The following is an 18,881-nucleotide window of genomic DNA, read 5'->3' as shown; positions in this document are numbered from 1 at the left end:
GCGGTGGAGGAGGCCCAGCACCTCCATATCCTCGGCAGAGTGGGAGGGGGAGTTGAAATGTTGAGCCACTGGGCGATTTGGTTGATGAGCCACCGTGGTCAGGGAAGGGTGGGGTTACACACCTCTTAAAGAGACCCTGTGCCTCATAGAACTATCAATGAAATAACTCCACCGAGGCCAATATCCTGTCAAGAAGTCACCCTTTATTTATATATTGAGAATCCTTGACACCGATCCAGCTCCCTCAGAGCCAGCCCTCAGAGTGTACATGATGTCTGACTCACCTATTCTTATCTGTCAGCCAGGGCTCCCTGAGTGAACCAGACAGTAACAGCCCGAAGCAGGAAACTCTGCTATATGAGGTCCACTTGGCTGACCTTGTTACAATTATTACAGTCAGAATCATTATAAGCACATGCTGTAAACAGCAATGATGAAATTCAACATTGCCTCCAGTTTGCCAACATGGCTTTTCACTGTCTGAAGGACAAGCACCTCAAATCTGGCAATGAGCTCATGGTCTACAGAACAGCTATAATTACCTGCATTTCTGTTTGAACAGAGCTGTAGACAATGTCTGTAGACAATTCCCTAGATTCAATGACCAGTGATGCTCTAGTAAAATCCTTCAAATCCTGGATGGGTGTGTTGACAGTAATATCCTCTCTCAGCCAGACATCCTCAGCACAGTTAATCCATGAAATTGCGCAAAGCACATTTCACATAAGACATCCTAAACAATCTCTCTGATCCAAGATTTGTCACAGTAAGTGGTTACCAGGAAGGCACAGGAAATGCTTCAAGGTTGTCCTCAAATAATCCTTTAAAAAATGCAATATTCCTACTGATATGTGTAACTCTTTTGCCGTGAACCACCCAAACTGATGAATATAGTTCGCAAATGTACCAATCATCTCAAGCATTTCTAACAGATAAAGGCTAAGTACAAACAGTGAAAGGGATATGGGAAAATGTGAACATCCCACTCATCTTCCGCCTCAAACACCACCCTGTGGCACAGTGTGCAGAACCAGCTTTGAACTGTTTAGCTATCTCAGAACTCACAATTCTTAGTGGAGAAAAGTCATCGTTTGTAAGGATAGAGTGAAAAAGTTGGAACTGAACTGTTCTCATTACAGAAAAGAAGGCTAAGAAGAGATTTGATAGAGGTTTTCAACTTCATTAGTGGATAGAGTAGATAGGGAGAAATTATTCTCGCTTATTAAAAAAAAAGAGGCGGCGTAGATTTAAAGTGATGTGCAAATGAAGTAAAGGTGATATGAGAAAAAAACCTTTTCAAACAGCAAGTAGTTAGGATGTGGAATGCACTGCCAGGAAATGTGGTAGAGGCAGATTCAGTTGAAGCAGTCAGGAGGGCAATGGATGATTATTTGGATACAAACACTGTACAGGGATATGGGGAAAAGGAAGCAGATTGGCAATAGGTAAAAGAACTGATGCGGGCATAATGTGGCGAAAGGCCTCCTTCTTTGCTATAATTATTCCATGATTCTTTCACCTCGAGGAACTATCCAAGAAGGACGATGTAAAAAGACTTACATTTATGAAGCAATTTTCACAACCACATAACTAGGAGCAAGGGAGACCATTTGGCCTCTTGAGGTTGCTTCATAAGACGGATAACTGGAAGCGGCAGAGACAAACCACTATAAATGCTGGAGGAAACATCACAGAAGCGCTTCACAGGAGGCTCCCAAGCACTGAGGATGTAACCTAGACAGGGGACGAAACATCTGCAACACAAATTCCCAGCTCGGCGAACAGAACCACAACAACCTATCTACTTATTGTAGCCTTTGATCCTCTGGCCTAAGAAGAATCTATCTATGTTTGTTCTTATAAATACTCAATGACCTGCCTCCACCACCCTCTGAGGCAGAGTTCCAAAGTTACACAAGCCTCTGAAAGAAAAAAATATTCTGTCTAATTTTTCAATAGTGCCCTCTAGTTCACAACTCACCCGTAAGAAGAAATGTCCTTTCCACATCACGCTTGTCAAGAACATTGAAGAGCAGGCACACTTTAATCAAGAGAGCCATTTTAAACCACTGGAAACAAGCCCAGCCCACCCAATCTTTCCTCATAAGACAGCACGCACATTCCAGGTATCAATCTATGAACCTTTCTGTACTGCCTCCAACACATTTACATCCTTCCTTAAGTAAGGAGACCAAAACAGTATTCCAGATGTGGTCTCACTAATGTCTGTGTAAGTGAAGTATGAAGTTAAAAATCACACAACATCAGGTTATAGTCCAATAGGTTTATTTGGAACCTCTAGCTTTCGGAGCTTTGTGGACACAACCACCTGATGAAGGAGTGGCGCTCCAAAAGCTAGTGCTTTCAATTAAACCTATTGGACTATAACCTGGTGTTGTGTGATTTTTAACTTTGTACACCCCAATCCAACACTGGCATCTCCATATCATAAGTGAAATATGGTATACTTATTTTTATGTTCAATTCCTCTCGTAATGAAATAAAACATTCCATTACCTTCTTAATTACTTGCTAAACTTGGGGTGGGATGGTGGCTCAGTGGTTAGCACTACTGCCTCACAGCGCCAAGAACTCAAGTTTGATTCCAGGTTCAGGTTACTGTCTGCGTGGAACTTGCACATTCTCCCCATGTCTGTGTGGGTTTCCAAAAGGTGCTCCGGTTTCCCCCCACAGTCCAAACGTGTGCAGTATAGGTGGATTGGCCGTGCTAAATTGTATCATAGTGTCCAGGGCTTTTCAGGCTTGGCAGATTAACCATGGAAAACATGGAATGGGGTGGGACAGAATGGGATGTTCTTCTCAGGGTTGGTATGGGCTGAATGGCCTGCTTCCACACTGTAGGGATTCTCTGATTCTAACTTACATACTCATGTTTAGTGATACATATGATTAAACATTTAGCACTTTCTGCATCTCAGAATTCAGCAGTAGGCTATTCCAAAGAATTTTGAGTCAATAAAGTTTTATTTTTGAAATGCAATCACTGTTACAATGGAGGAGCATATGAAGATGGAATCTATAAACCACCATGAGTGACTGGAAGTAGGATAGACCTTGCAGGCTCACAATTTCCAATCACTCTGTTTTTCTTACTATGCCAGATTCCACTGAATACGTGAAACCATCAAATGTAACCGACTTCACATACAGACCCTCTGAAGAAACTCCTGTCCCTGAGGATCTCCCCCAGCCATCATTTGAAATCAGCAAGAAAGCAGAAACATCCCAAGGTATGTTTTAATGCTAAATAAGGATCACACTGACTGTAATTTATACTTAGCATGTGCATTTATCTACTTAACCCTTGTTTTTCACTTCAGTCTTTTCATTTCTATTTATCCCTTTCTTTTTGGTCACATTTCTTCTGGCAGTGTCTTGAGTTTAAAAAGCAATTTTTATTAACTTTTATAAAACAATTTTGTATAGACAAATATCAATGATTCTATTGACTTGCTCGCTGAGCTGGTAAGATTGTTTGCAGACATTTCGTCACCATACTACGTAACATCATCAGTCTGCCTCCAGTGAAGTGTTGGTGTTCTGTCCCACTTGCTATTTATCCGCCCCGGGTTTGTTGAGGTAGGGTGGCATCATTTCAGGACTTGTTTCTTAGTGGTTGGTATATGTGGTTCAACTCTACATGTTTGTTAATGGAGTTCTGGATTGAACGCCAGGCCTCCATGAATTCCTGTGCATGTCTCTGTTTAGCTTGTCTGAGGATGGATACATTGTCCCAGTCAAATTGGTGTCCTTCCTTATCCATGTGTATGGACGTTAAACACCCACAAATGGAACTGCATGAGAACATTGTTCAAGCAAGACGTAACACTTTGCAGCACCCTGGAGCAGGGCAGAGCTGATGAAGTGCTCCTGTACTGACTAATCAAAAACAATGGCTATCCAAAAAGCGTAGACCGCGGTACCTACACAACAGACCACAAATGGAAGACACAACGTGCCCAGAAACAAGTGTTATCCTGCCATATATCAAGGACATATCAGAAATGACCACCAGACTGCTCCGACCCCGAGTTATTATGGTAGCCCACAAACTAACAACTACACCACGACTGATTAGTATAACGGAACTCAAACCCACAACTAACAGGACCAATGTTATACATAAAATACCATGTAAAGACTGCCATAAATATAGCTTAGAGCAAACTAGAGGAAAACCAGCCATAGGGGTACGAGCAGCAACTAGCCACAAAGAGATGTGATCACCTATCACTTGTGTCCATACACACGGACAAAGAAGAACACCAATTCAACTGGAACAATGTATCCATCCTAGGACAAGCCAAACAAAGACATGCACGAGAATTCGTGGAGGCCTGGCACTCAACCCAGAACTACATTAACAAACATGTAGAGTTAAACCCCATATACCGACCACGAAGAAACAAAACTGGAAATGATGCCACCCACCTCAACAAACCAGGACACATAAATAGCAAGGGGGCAGAACACCAATGCTTCACTGGAGGTGTACTGATGATATTACCTACTAACGTGATGAAACGTCTGCAAACAAACTTACCAGCTCAGTGAGCAAGTCAACAACTTCACCCACAAACTGAGCTACAAATCTTCGCAAGAACTTCAAACAAAAGTCAATTTAAAGCAGCTTTAACAACATGGAATACCTTAAAGTGCTTTATCGCCAATTAAGTCGTGTATTTGAGCCATGAGCTAATTGGAACAGGGATAAAAAGATTAAAATGACAAGTGGATGCTCAAAGAATGGATCAGTAGAAATAGGTTCAAATGCATGGGACACTGGCACCACTTTGGAAAAGCAGGGAGTTGTTTCTGTTAGCACAGGAACCACATGAATTATGCTGGTACCTACGTTTTGGCAAATTGAATATCTAGGTCTGTAGAGAGAGCTTTTAAGTGAATAGTGGGGAGGAGAGTATTGTTGTATGGAAAGGTTTAACAAAAAGGATAAGGAGAGATAGGAGTGCAGGTTAGTAATGAGAATGGTTGTTATCAAAAAATGAAAATAACAGATACATTTGAACATCCTATTGGACCAAAGAATTGGACAAGAGTAGGGAAATTGGCAGGAACAGGATACTGATTAAGGATGATCAGCCATGATCATATAGGATGGTGGTGCAGGCTCGAAGGGCAGAATGGCCTACTCCTGCACCTATTGTCTATTGTCTATAATTGTTAATTGAACAAACCTAAAGGTATTATTTCTGAATGTGTATAGTATTCAGAATAAAAGTAACGAGTTAACAGTGCAAATTGTGACAAACATGTATGATTTGGTGGCGATTACTGAGATGTAGTTATAAGAAGACCCGGTCTGGGAATTGAATATTTGAAAACTGTAATTTGGAATGATGGGAAGGAGGTAAAGGACAGGATTAATGCACATTCTCCCTGCGTCTGTGTGGGTTTCCTCTGGGTGCTCTGGTTTCCTCTCATCATCCAAAGATGTGCAGGTTAGGTGAATTGACCATGCTAAATTGCCCATAATGTCTAGGGATGTGCAGGCTAAGTGGATTAGCCAGGGGAAATGCAGGTTTACAGGGATAGGATAGGAGGCTGGGTCTGTCTGGGACACTCTTTGGAGATTCGGTGTGGACTCAATGAGTTGGATGGCATGCTTCCACATTGAAGGGATTCTCGAATTCTAACTTACATACTCATGTTTAGTGATACATATGATTAAACATTTAGCACTTTCTGCATCTCAGAATTCAGCAGTAGGCTATTCCAAAGAATTTTGAGTCAATAAAGTTTTATTTTTGAAATGCAATCACTGTTACAATGGAGGAGCATATGAAGATGGAATCTATAAACCACCATGAGTGACTGGAAGTAGGATAGACCTTGCAGGCTCACAATTTCCAATCACTCTGTTTTTCTTACTATGCCAGATTCCACTGAATACGTGAAACCATCAAATGTAACCGACTTCACATACAGACCCTCTGAAGAAACTCCTGTCCCTGAGGATCTCCCCCAGCCATCATTTGAAATCAGCAAGAAAGCAGAAACATCCCAAGGTATGTTTTAATGCTAAATAAGGATCACACTGACTGTAATTTATACTTAGCATGTGCATTTATCTACTTAACCCTTGTTTTTCACTTCAGTCTTTTCATTTCTATTTATCCCTTTCTTTTTGGTCACATTTCTTCTGGCAGTGTCTTGAGTTTAAAAAGCAATTTTTATTAACTTTTATAAAACAATTTTGTATAGACAAATATCAATGATTCTATTGACTTGCTCGCTGAGCTGGTAAGATTGTTTGCAGACATTTCGTCACCATACTACGTAACATCATCAGTCTGCCTCCAGTGAAGTGTTGGTGTTCTGTCCCACTTGCTATTTATCTGCCCCGGGTTTGTTGAGGTAGGGTGGCATCATTTCAGGACTTGTTTCTTAGTGGTTGGTATATGTGGTTCAACTCTACATGTTTGTTAATGGAGTTCTGGATTGAACGCCAGGCCTCCATGAATTCCTGTGCATGTCTCTGTTTAGCTTGTCTGAGGATGGATACATTGTCCCAGTCGAATTGCTGTCCTTCTTTATCCATGTGTATGGACGTTCAACACCGATAAAAGGAGCTGCATCAGAACATTGTTTAAGCGAGACTTAAAGCATTGCAGCACCCTGGAGCAGGGCAGAGCTGATGAAGTGCTCCTGTACTGACTAATCAAAAACAATGGCTATCCAAAAAGCGTAGACCGCGGTACCTACACAACAGACCACAAAAGGAAGACACAACGTGCCCAGAAACACGGGTCACCCTGTCATATATCAAGAACATATCAGAAATGACCACCAGACTGCTCCGACCCCGAGTTATTATGGTAGCCCACAAACTAACAACTACACCACGACTGATTAGTATAACGGATCTCAAACCCACAACTAACAGGACCAATGTTATACATAAAATACCATGTAAAGACTGCCATAAATATAGCTTAAAGCAAACCAGAGGAAAACTGGCCATCCTTTGACCTTCTTCCGAAATCTCTTTGGATGTTGTTCTCTCCTGGCTGTAAGAATCTGTGTTTGAACTTACCTTTTTGCAAAGGGATTTTTTTAGGGTATGTTACTGTATTGGAGCAGTTCATTAGTAATTGTTACTGTATTGGATTGGTTAAGTTTTCCAAAGTTATGTTATTCTAAATTCTGTTTTCTTTTGTTCATGTTTCAACTGTAGTGTTTAAATAAATTGTTTTGCTTAAAGCTGAATGGTTTGAGCAGCTGCACCAACTAGCCACAAAGAGATGTGATCACCTATCACTTGTGTCCATACACACGGACAAAGAAGAACACCAATTCAACTGGAAAAATGTATCCATCCTAGGACAAGCCAAACCAAGACATGCACGAGAATTCGTGGAGGCCTGGCACTCAACCCAGAACTACATTAACAAACATGTAGAGTTAAACCCCATATACCGACCACGAAGAAACAAAACTGGAAATGATGCCACCCACCTCAACAAACCAGGACACATAAATAGCAAGGGGGCAGAACACCAATGCTTCACTGGAGGTGTACTGATGATATTACCTACTAACGTGATGAAACGTCTGCAAACAAACTTACCAGCTCAGTGAGCAAGTCAACAACTTCACCCACAAACTGAGCTACAAATCTTCGCAAGAACTTCAAACAAAAGTCAATTTAAAGCAGCTTTAACAACATGGAATACCTTAAAGTGCTTTATCGCCAATTAAGTCGTGTATTTGAGCCATGAGCTAATTGGAACAGGGATAAAAAGATTAAAATGACAAGTGGATGCTCAAAGAATGGATCAGTAGAAATAGGTTCAAATGCATGGGACACTGGCACCACTTTGGAAAAGCAGGGAGTTGTTTCTGTTAGCACAGGAACCACATGAATTATGCTGGCAAATTGAATATCTAGGTCTGTAGAGAGAGCTTTTAAGTGAATAGTGGGGAAGAGAGTATTGTTGTATGGAAACGTTTAACAAAGAGTGTAAGGAGAGATAGGAGTGCATGTTAGTGATGAGAATGGTTGTTATCAAAAAATGAAAATAACAGATACATTTGAACATCTTATTGGACCAAAGAATTGGACAAGAGTAGGGAAATTGTTAATTGAACAAACCTAAAGGTATTGTTTCTGAATAGTATTCAGAATAAAAGTAACATGTTAACAGTGCAAATTGTGACAAACGTGTATGATTTGGTGGCGATTACTGAGATGTAGTTACAGGAAGACCCAGTCTGGGAACTGAATATCTGAAGGTACTGTAATTTGGAAGGATGGGAAGGAGGTAAAGGACAGGATTAATGCACATTCTCCCTGCGTCTGTGTGGGTTTCCTCTGGGTGCTATGGTTTCCTCTCACCATGCTAAATTGCCCATAGTGTCTCGGGATGTGCAGGCTAACTGGATTAGCCAGGGGAAATGCAAGGTTACAGGGATAGGGTAGGACGATGAGTCTGTGTGGGACGCTCTTCGGAGGTTCGGTGTGGACTCAATGAGCTGGATGGCATGCTTTCACACTGAAGGGATTCTTTGATTCTAACTTACATACTCATATTTAGTGATACAAACAATTGAACATTTCACACGTTCTGAACCTCAGAAATCTGCAGTTAGGTTATTCCAAAGTACTTGGAGCCAATAAACTTTTATTTTTGAAATGTAGTCACCGTTGCAATGAAGGAATGTATAAAGAGGCAATCTATAAACCACCATTGAATGGCTGGAAGTAGGATACTGCCTGAACTGCTGTGCTTTTCCAGCACCACTCTAATCCAGAATCTGGTTTCCAGCATCTGCAGTCATTGTTTTTATCTGGAAGTAGGATAGACCTTGCAGGGTCATAATTTCCAATCACTCTGTTTTTCTTACCATGCCAGATTCCACTGAATATATGAAACCATCAAATGTAACCGACTTCACATACAGATCCTCTGAAGAATCTCCTGTCCCTGAGAAACTCCCCCAGCCGTCATTCGAAATCAGCAAGAAAGCAGAAACATCCCAAGGTATGTTTTAATGCTAAATAAGGATCACACTGACTGTAACTTGTACTTCATTTGCTCATTTATCTACTTTTTTTTCAACAGAAGTCATAAGGGCAGAGGTGCAGAAGAGTCTAGGAAGGTTCTAGTTTAACAGTGGAAGGGGAGTGGCCAGTTCTTCCAGTTAAGGTTTTTTCTAGTTTGTTTTAGCTGCAATCACAAGATATATGAGTCCAAGGGAATTGCAAGCTTCAGTAAAGAACTCCTTTAACCTTCTTCCGAAATCTCTTTGGATGCTTTTTCCTCCTGCCTGTAAGAATCTGTGTTTGAACTTTCCTTTTTGCCAAGGGGTCTTTTTAGGGGATGTTACTGTATTGGAGCAGTTAATTAGTAATAGTTACTGTATCGGATTGGTTAATTTTTCCAAAGTTAAGTGCTTCTAAATTCTGTTTTCTTTTGTTCATGTTTCAACTGTAGTGTTTAAATAAATTCTGTTTTGCTTGAAGCTGAGTGGTGTGACCAGCTGCATCACACCTGGAGTACCCATCTCACGTTTACCTTTAAAATAAGAAAAAGGTAGGGTCTAGGCTACCTTCTTAAAATATTTTGAGGTGGTCTGGCCTGCTCCATAACATCACCACATTTCAGGAAGGATGTGGAGTCTTTGGAGAGGGTGCAGAAGAGGTTGACCGGGATGCTGACTGGATTAGAGGGCATGAGCTTTAAGGAGAGGCTATAAATATTTGGGTTGTTTTCTCTGGAACAGCGGAGGCTGAGGGGAGACTTGATAGAAGGCTATAAAATCATGAGAAGCATGGATAGCATTGGCAGTCAGAATCTTTTTCCAGAGTTGAAATGTCTAATACTAGGTGGGGGCATACAATTAAGGTTGTTGAGGGTTGGGGGAGCTCAAATGACATGAGAGCGACAAGCTTTTTACACACAGGGTCTGGAATATGCTGTCGGGGTAGAGATGGAGGTAGATACGATAGGGGTATTTAATGGACAAGATAAACACAAGAATATGAAAGGAATGGAGGGATATTGACCAAGGGCAGGCAGAAGGTGTTAGTTAATTTGACATCATGTTTGGTACAACATCTTGGGCTGAAGGGCCTGTTCCTTTGTGCTGTACAGTTCTTTGTTCTATGTGTGACTCAAAAAATGGTGTGGGAGAAATGGGTTCAAAGTTATGGGACATTTGGAAAAGAGACAGCTGTTCTGTTAGAACGGGATCCATTTGAATCATGATGGGATCAGAGTTCTGGTGAATTGTGTATCTAGGATTGTAGAGAGGACTTTTAACTAATTAGTGGGGTAGGAGCCTATCATTCCATGGAATTTTTTTTAACAAGTGCGAAGAGAGGAAGGAGTATAGGTTAGTGATGAGGCTGGTTGTTAGCAAAAATAAGGGAACAGATGGAGTGTGTGAACCATATTGGACCAAGGAATTGGATGAGAGTTGGGAAAATCGTTAATTGAACAAATTTAAAGGCTTTGCATCTGAATGTATATAGTATTTGGAATAAAATTAATGGGTTAACAGTGCAAATGGAGATAAATGCTTATGATTTGGTGGCTATTACTGAGATGTGGTTATAGGAAGACTCGGTCTGGGAGCTGCTTATCCAAGGGTTCTCACTGTTTTGGAAGGATAGACAGAGAGGAAAAGGAGATGGTGGAGATATGGATTAATCTGTAGTGCAAAATTACTTTGGCATTGGAGGTCAAGATGAAGAATCAATCTGGAAAGAAATAAGAAATAGCAAGGGACAGAAGTCTCTTCTGGGAATAATCTACAGGTTCTGCAGCAGACGTCCTACAGTAGGATTTAGCATAAACCAGGAAATACGCGGAACTTGTAAGAAAGATTTGACATTAGTCATGAGTAATATTAATATTCATATAAACTAGATTAATAAATTGTCAAAGGTAGACTTGAGGCAGAGTCCATAGAGTGTATTTCTTGGAGCAATATATTGGAAACCAACCAGGGAGCAAGCTATTTTGGATACAATATTGTGTAATGAGATGGGATTAGTAAATACTCTCATAGTAAAAGATCCTCTAGAAAACTGTGATCACAACATGCTGGAATTTCAAATTTAGCTTGAGGATGAGAAAATTGACTATTGTTCTGGTATTAAGCAAAATTACACAGGTACAAAGACAAATTTGGCCCTCAAGGACTGTAGAGAGGACCTTTAGCTAAATAGTGAGGTGGGAAAGTATCGTTGCATGGAAAATGTTTTAAAAATGTGAGGAGTGGTATTGAGTTGAATTGAACTTATTGTCACGTGTAACAAGGCACAGGGAAAAGCTTTGTTTTGTGAGCAATACAGGCAGATCACAGAGTTAAGTAGCATAGATAGCAAATAGTAGGTAAACAGTAGCAAAAACAAAAACACAGGTACAGGCAAATGTTAAGAGTTTGTGAGTCCATTCAGTATTCTCACAACAGTAGGGTAGAAACTGTTGCAAAAGCAGCTTGTGCGTGTGTGTTCAGGCTTCTGTACCTTCTTCCCAATGGTAGAGGTTGTAGAAAAATATTGCCAGGGTGGGATGGATCTTTAAGAATGCTAGCAGCCTTTCCTTGACAGCAGGCCTGGTAGATGGATTCTATCGATGGGAGGTTGGCCTTTGTGATTGTCGGGGCCGAGTTCGCCACTCTCTGTAACCGTCTCCGATCTTGAATGGTACAGATGCCATACCAGGTAGTGATACATCCAGACAGAATGTTTTTGATGGCGCACCTATAAAAGTTGGCAAGGATATTCGCTGTCATGCCAAATTTCCTCAGCTGCCTGAGGAAGAAGAGATATTATTGGGCCTTTGTAACCAGTCCGTCCACATGAAGAGTCCAAGAAAGCTTGTTGTGGATGACCACTCCCAGGAGCTTGACACTCTCCACTCGTTCCACCTGTGTGCTGTTAATGTGTAGAGGGGCATGAATGACATCCTGCCGCAAGTCAATAATGAGTTCCTTAGTTTTGCTGGCATTTGAGAGCTAAGTTGTTCTCAGTGCACCATTTTTCCAGGTCTTCCACCTCCCGTCTGTAGTCTGTTTCGTCGTCATCTGAGATTCAACCTACTACAGTGGTGTCATTAATGAACTTGTAAATGGAATTAGTCTGGTATTTGGTGACACAGTCATGGGTATACAGTGAGTACAGTCGGGGGCTGTGTACGCACCCCTGGGGGACTCCAGTGTTGAGTGTTAGTGACGATGGTGGAGGTAGGAGTGCAGGTTAGTGATGAGGCTGGTTGTTAGCAAAAATGAAGGACGGGGGATCTAAGATGGCGGCGATCTGAGAAGGAGCGGGACGGTCCTTTAACCCGCCCAACCCAGGTCATCGGGATTTCTTGGGACTCCAGAAAGATCATGGAGTCCCAAGAAACGTCTAAAAATTAACTTACCAGTATTTTCAGCCGTACAAAGATGCCAAAAAAGGGAGGAGAAGCATCCGAGGCCGGGCCTGCAGTTCAGCCTGCAGCAGCCTCAGAGTCGATTATTCTCCAGGACCTGGTGAGCCAGCTCTCGAAATCTCGTGATGTGCTGGGGAAATAGATTGAAGAAAAGTTGGCTCCAATCTCTCTCATGCTGCAGAAGCATGAGCAGTAGCTGGGAGACCTTGAGAAGAGGACGGATGAGGTGGAGCACAGGGTCACAGTGGTGGAAGCTGATGCCAGTTCATTCAAGGAAGAGATCCAAGCCCTGAAGACGCAGATCTGTAATTTGCGTTACCAAGTGGATGATCTTGAAAACAGGGGCAGAAGAAAAAACATTCGGATCATCGTCTGCCTGAGAGTAAGGAAGGTGAGCGGCCTGCGGAATTTGTTGAGGACTAGCTTCTGAAATTCCTTGACTTGGAGGCTGGCATGAGAGGATTGAAGATAGAGAGGGCTCACTGGTTCGCAGTGCGGTGATTGGGTCTGGGTCAACGTCCTTGTCCTCTCCTGGTGCAGTTCCATCATTACCGGGATAAGGAGAGAGTCATGGAGGCTTCCAGACTCCAGGGGAAGGATCCAAGGGCTCTAAGATCATGTTTTTTCAGGACTGCTCAGCGGTGGTAATCCAGAAAAGAAAATCTTACAACGGTGTCAAGAGAAGACTGAGGGAGCTTGGGATTCCTGAGATATCCGGCAGTGCTTCGCAACACCTTAGATGGATCCATATATCTCTTTGACACATCGGAGAAGGCAAGAGACTTTGTGGATAAACTAACCTATTTTGAACAATTGTAGTATGTATAAATAGTGTTGTTTGGATATGTGTCTATCATTCGGTAAAAGAAATGGAGGAAGTCCAGTTGGAGCTTTATTTTTCTTTTCTTTTTCCTCTATTGGTAATAATTTGGTTTAAACTATGTCTGGCGCTGGTTAAGATGTACATTTTCAATTTCTAAGTTAGGATATACCAAAGGATGGATGGGGTATTTATTTCCCCCTTTTTTTAAAAAAAAGCATTTTTTTTATTCATATCGATATTCTATGGGGTGTTTATTCTTTTCAGCTTGTGTTTGTGGTGCGGCTCTAGCTGGGAGAAATAAAGGTGATTGGGATGGTTAGATGCCTACTTATGGGCAGTTCAGGATGGGTGGCTGCCCCCTCTGGGCAGGGGATGAATTCCCCTACTCGGCGCTGTTGGTGCTTTATATGTTGGTTTGTTTTCTGGTTTTTGTTGTTTTTTAATTTATAATAGTTTTGTAGGTTTGTTAAATGTGGTGGTTTTAGTTTATGTAGTTTTTATATTTGGTAGATCATGTGACACTAAGGCTCAGCAGTTTGTGGTTCGGGTTCCTCCTCTCTGGAATTTAAATGAAATTGCAGAAGATTATGGCTAATGATTTGATTAAATGGTGTACCTGGAATATCAAGGTAAGTCACAAACCAATTAAGAGGAAGAAGGTACTCGAGTCTTTGAAAGGAGAAGGTGGATACAGGAGACATATTTGGATGACAAGGAGCATCTGAAATTACAGCAGAATGGTTTTGACTGCGAGTTTATTTTTCATCATTCAATACCAGATGTAGGGGAATGGCTATATGGGTTAGGAAAAATCTCGCTTTTAAATTGTTGGAATGCGTTAAAGACACATACGGGAGGTTTGTAGTTCTTAAAACCTTGATAAATGGGGAAGAATACAGTGTTTTAAATGTTTATTGCCCCCCAGCTCATCCCCTTAAATGTTTGGTAGATGCTTTTTCTAAACTGATAAGTCTCAAGTCCTGGCACATCATTGTAGGGGGAGATTTTGACTGTTTCATGAATCCCACAGTAGACAGGTTGCCTAAAGATCCCTCGATACCCTCTGAACAAACTAAACAGTTAGTGGTCTGTGTGGAAAATTAGGGTTGGTGGACGTCTGGAGGCGTCTCCACACTACAGGTAGGGATTTTACGTTTTTCTCCAATCCACCCAGATGTCACACAAGGATTGATTTTTTTCTGACCCCTGCGGTAACCCTGGATCTGGTGGCATCTTGCACGATTGGAAATATTACCATCTCTGATCATGCTCCAGTGTACCTTATGGTTAAGACTAAGGACATTACAGTGGGTTCAATGTACTGGCGAATGGATCCCTTTATCCTCATGAATAGGAAGTTTGTGGAGTATTTCTCTAGGGAATTTTGGGCGTTCCTAAACATCAACATAGGCTCGGTTGATAGCTCATCCGTTCCTGGGAAACTGCCAAAGCCTATGGTAGGGGGTTAGTTATTTCATATTCCACCAGTAGGAAGCGGCAGAAGGGTGAGCAGCAACGTCTTCTTGAAGAACGGTTGAAGGCAGCCGAGAAGGCCTACTTTGACAGATCCTCATTGGTCAAACTACAGAGGATTACGGTGCTGCGGTCTACACTAAATTCCGTGCTCATGCAGATGGCAAAAAAGGAGCTGGCTTTTGCAAAGCAAAGATTATATGAGCATGGTGACAAGCCAGGCAAACACTTAGCATACCTTGCCAGAAAGAGGAGTGCCCCACAAACCATTACAGTGATTAGGGAGGGGTCTGGGAACCTAACATGTGATTAATGTGGTGTTCCAGAGATTTTACTCTAAGTTATATCAGTCTGAGAATTGTGAGGAGGGGCCGGCCAAAATGGAATCCTTTTTTTAGAGATCTGGTCAGTGCAGTCTCAATCAACAGGTGGGAATCAGATAGCTTCCCAGTCAGATCTGGAGTCAGGCAGGGCTGCCCCCTCTCTCCTGCCTTGTTTGTGTGCTGCATAGAGTCCATTTGCCGAGTCCATCAGGAAGGATGCGAGCCTGAGAGGGGTGACTATTTCTGGCAGCGGGAGCCTGCAGGTTAAGGCCTCCCTGTACATGGATGACGTCGCCGTTTTCTGCTCGGATCCGCTGTCCGTGCGCAGACTCATGTGCATTTGTGACCAGTTCGAACGGGCCTCAGGGGCCAAGGTAAACCGAGGCAAGAGCAAGGCCATGCTCTTCGGGAACTGGGCCGACCAATCCTCGATCCCCTTCACCGTCAGGACCGACCACCTGAAGGTGCTGGGTATTTGGTTCAGAGGGGCTGGGGCGTGCGCCAAGTCTTGGGAGGAGCGTATCAGCAAAGTGAGGCAGAAACTGGGCAGATGGAAGCTACGGTCGCTCTCCATCGCGGGAAAAAACCTGGTCATCAGGTGTGAGGCACTGTCATTGCTGTTATATGTGGCACAGGTTTGGCCTATTCCCAGAACCTGTGCCGCTGCAGTCACCCGGGCCATCTTCCAGTTTATATGGAGGTCAAAGATGGACCGGGTCCGAAGGGACTCACTGTATAAAGATCTGGGGAACGGGGGAAAAAATACACCCAATGCCACCCTCACCCTGATGGCCACCTTTGTGTGTGGCTGCATCAAGCTGTGCGTGGATCCCCGGTACGCAAACACCAAGTGTCACTACGTACTGAGGTTCTACCTGTCCCCGGTGTTGCGAAGGATGGGCCTGGCCTCGCTGCCGTGGAACGCTCCGAGTAGTTGGACCGTTCCGTATCACCTGTCCTTCGTGGAGAAATTTATGAAAAAAAACACCTTTGACCACAAGTCCATTAGGAAGTGGTCAGCACGTAGTGTCCTTGAGATCCTTCGGGAAAAGGAGAGGGTGGATCCTATCGAGCGGTTCCCTGAGCAGACTGTCAAAGCCATTTGGCAGAATGCCTCATCGCCAGAACTTTCCAACAAGCACCAAGACATGGCTTGGCTGGTGGTGAGAAGGGCTCTGCCTGTGAGATCCTTTATGCACGCCCGGACTCTCAGCCACACCGCACGCTGCCCTCGAAGCGGCTGCGGGGGGTACGAGACTGTCACACATCTCCTTCTGGAATGTGCCTATGCAGAGGAAGTCTGGAGAGGAATGCAGTGGTGTTTGTCGAGGTTCGTCCCGAGCAGCGCCGTGACGCGGGACTCCGTGCTCTACGGTCTGTTACCCGGGACGCACACCGAGACGAACATCAACTGTGCCTGGAGGATCATCAACTCGGTGAAGGACGCTCTCTGGGTGGTCCGAAACCTGCTGATCTTCCAGCTGAAGGAGTTGACCCCGACTGAGTGTTGCAGACTGGCACATTCCATGGTCCAGGACTACGTGTTGAAGGATGCGCTGAAGCTTGGGGCAGCTGCCGCCAAGGCGCGGTGGGGAAAGACCACTGTGTAAAGTCTGCCTGCCTAACGAAGAACAGGGGGCCCATGCAGTCATTTGGGCTCTGCTGACGCCTCAGCTAATTATATGGGCATATGATCAAAAAATGTACAGACCTGTATAAAAATGATAAGTTTTGATCTCTGTATGTAAATGTTTACATACGTATGGCATGACCAATTGTACAGACCATCAAATTATTTATGAATAAAGTATATTTTTGAAAAAAAAATCTGAAGCTCCCGGGTGTGACTCGGGAACAGTCCTTTCTCAATGCCCCATTATCAGAGCAAGAAGTGCAGGAAGCTGTGAGGCAGCTTCAGAATGGAAAGGTGCCCAGTCCTGATAGACTTCTCAGTGAATTCTACAAGGAATTTATAAATATACTGTCAGGCCCGATGCTGAATATGTTTAATGATTCATACAGTCATGATTGTCTCCCACCATCTCTGAGAGAGGCCAATATTTCACTTATCCTTAAAAAAGGGAAGGATCCGGAAGACTGTGCTTCATACTGGCCCATCTCAATCTTAAATATGGACGTTAAGACCTTCTCTAAGGCTAGTGTGTTAGGGTGTTACCTTCTATTATTAAAGAGGGTCAGATGGGCTTTATAAAGGGTCTCAGATCCTCCAATAATGTTAGGAGGCTGCTTAACGTAATTCAAGCATGCCAACAGCAGTCAATACAGGGATTGGTGATTTCTTTAGATGCAGAGAAGGTATTTGACCGAGTTGAGTGCCGTAGCTTTTCTATACTCTACAGCGGTTTGGTTTAGTTTGGGCGAAGTCTTCATAAGATGGGTGTTAGAAACGAAAATCGCTTCTCAATAATCGCTCTAGACAAATTCAGGAAAACAAAGTTTTATTAGCAAGTCTGCAGAGTTGGGCACCCTTCTAAGAAAAGCGCGCCGAGGCTAACAATGTCTTCTGATTAAATACAGGACAAGTCCCTCCCCTCTGTGGCTCTAAAGAGTCACGAGGTTCACATTCTAAACCGTTCAGTAATTTTCCATTCTATATCCTTATCTTAAAGTCTACAGCAGATGTCTCCCGAGTTGTTTTTTTTTCTTACCCTGTAGTCTTATCAGTCAAGGACTTATTCTTCTCTGTCAGAGTTAGTGGTCCTATTAACTCTGTTTTTCTATTCTGTGTGAGTGGTCTTATCAATCAAAGACTTGTTTTTCTACTCTGTCAATGTGAGTGGTCTTATCAATCCGTAGCAGCAGATGTCTCGTCTTTTATTACAGAGAAGCATGTTTTACCCTACCCCTATGGCTCTATTCCCCTTAGACTCTGGGGTCATGCACATCTCAATTGTTTGTACCGAAATCGTCTCTCACAATGGGTAAAGGTTCTCTGTGGTATACCTCTCGCCGCGGTCATTACCACTTTCACCACTGCTTTTTATGTTGGTGATTGAACCATTGGTGGAGGCCATTCGTGGGGATCCCAGTATATCAGCTCCAGAAGTGGGATCAAAATTACATCAGATCTCGTTGTATGCAGATGATGTCCTAATTTTTTTTGACATATCCAGCAGTTTCAGTCCCTTGCCTGATACAATGCATTCGCGCGTTTGGCCCTTTTTCAGGGTATAAAATTAATTTTGTGAAATCACAGGCTATGCCTATGGGTGGTCTTACGAAGGAGCTAGCTCTTGAGGGTGACTATAGATTCCTATTTAGGTGGTCACAGGGGGGGTTTTGTGTATTTGGGCATATTCATTACTCCAGTTCTGGATTGGCTGTTTAAAGCCAATTTTACTCAATTATTTGGAAAAATTAAACAAGATCATCAAAGATGGGAGTCTCGTGGTTGGGTTGGATAGCACTTATTAAGATGAATATTCTCCCTCGTTTGCTATACCCTACAAGGATGCTCCCCCTGATTTTCAATAAACAAACACTCAGGAGACTGAACGGCTGGTTCAGCTCCTTTATTTGGCATCATAAGCGCCCCCTCATTAAATTAGCCAAACTGCAGTTGCCTCACAGATTGGGGGGAGTGGACCTTCCAGACATTATAAATTACCAATTAAGCTCACTTTTGACCTACTTGAGTGATTGGGTTTGTGGGGATCCTCTTTCAATATGGCTAGATATCAAAGCCTCACATGCAAGGTGCCCCCTTATCAGTTTGCTGTTTTTGGACAAGATGAGGACAGTTAGGGAATATTACTATAACCCAATAGTCATCAATACTGTTAAAATATGGAGGGCAATTCGGCAGAGGGAAGGCAA

At 42.9% G+C, this 18,881-nt stretch overlaps 1 protein-coding gene across 2 annotated transcripts in view; it reads left to right on the top strand.

Moving 5' to 3' along the window:
• The window catches only part of LOC122556785 (E3 ubiquitin/ISG15 ligase TRIM25-like), an 84,283-nt gene that overhangs the window by 25,811 nt on the left and 39,591 nt on the right, over positions 1–18,881 (top strand). For both annotated transcript variants that reach the window (XM_087995061.1, XM_043703954.2), the window contains exons 6-8: positions 3,123–3,251; positions 5,919–6,047; positions 8,895–9,023. In XM_087995061.1, coding sequence (XP_087851187.1) covers positions 3,123–3,251; positions 5,919–6,047; positions 8,895–9,023 — 387 coding nt within the window. The remainder of the gene's footprint in view (positions 1–3,122; positions 3,252–5,918; positions 6,048–8,894; positions 9,024–18,881) is intronic.

This window comes from Chiloscyllium plagiosum, unplaced genomic scaffold (genome assembly GCF_037043375.1).
Source record: "Chiloscyllium plagiosum isolate Xiang-an unplaced genomic scaffold, Cpla_swu_hap1 HiC_scaffold_16, whole genome shotgun sequence".
In the NCBI taxonomy this organism is placed as follows: Eukaryota; Metazoa; Chordata; class Chondrichthyes; order Orectolobiformes; family Hemiscylliidae; genus Chiloscyllium; species Chiloscyllium plagiosum.
Note: the sequence above shows the minus strand (reverse complement) of the source record. Positions and strands in the feature narration are given on the sequence as shown.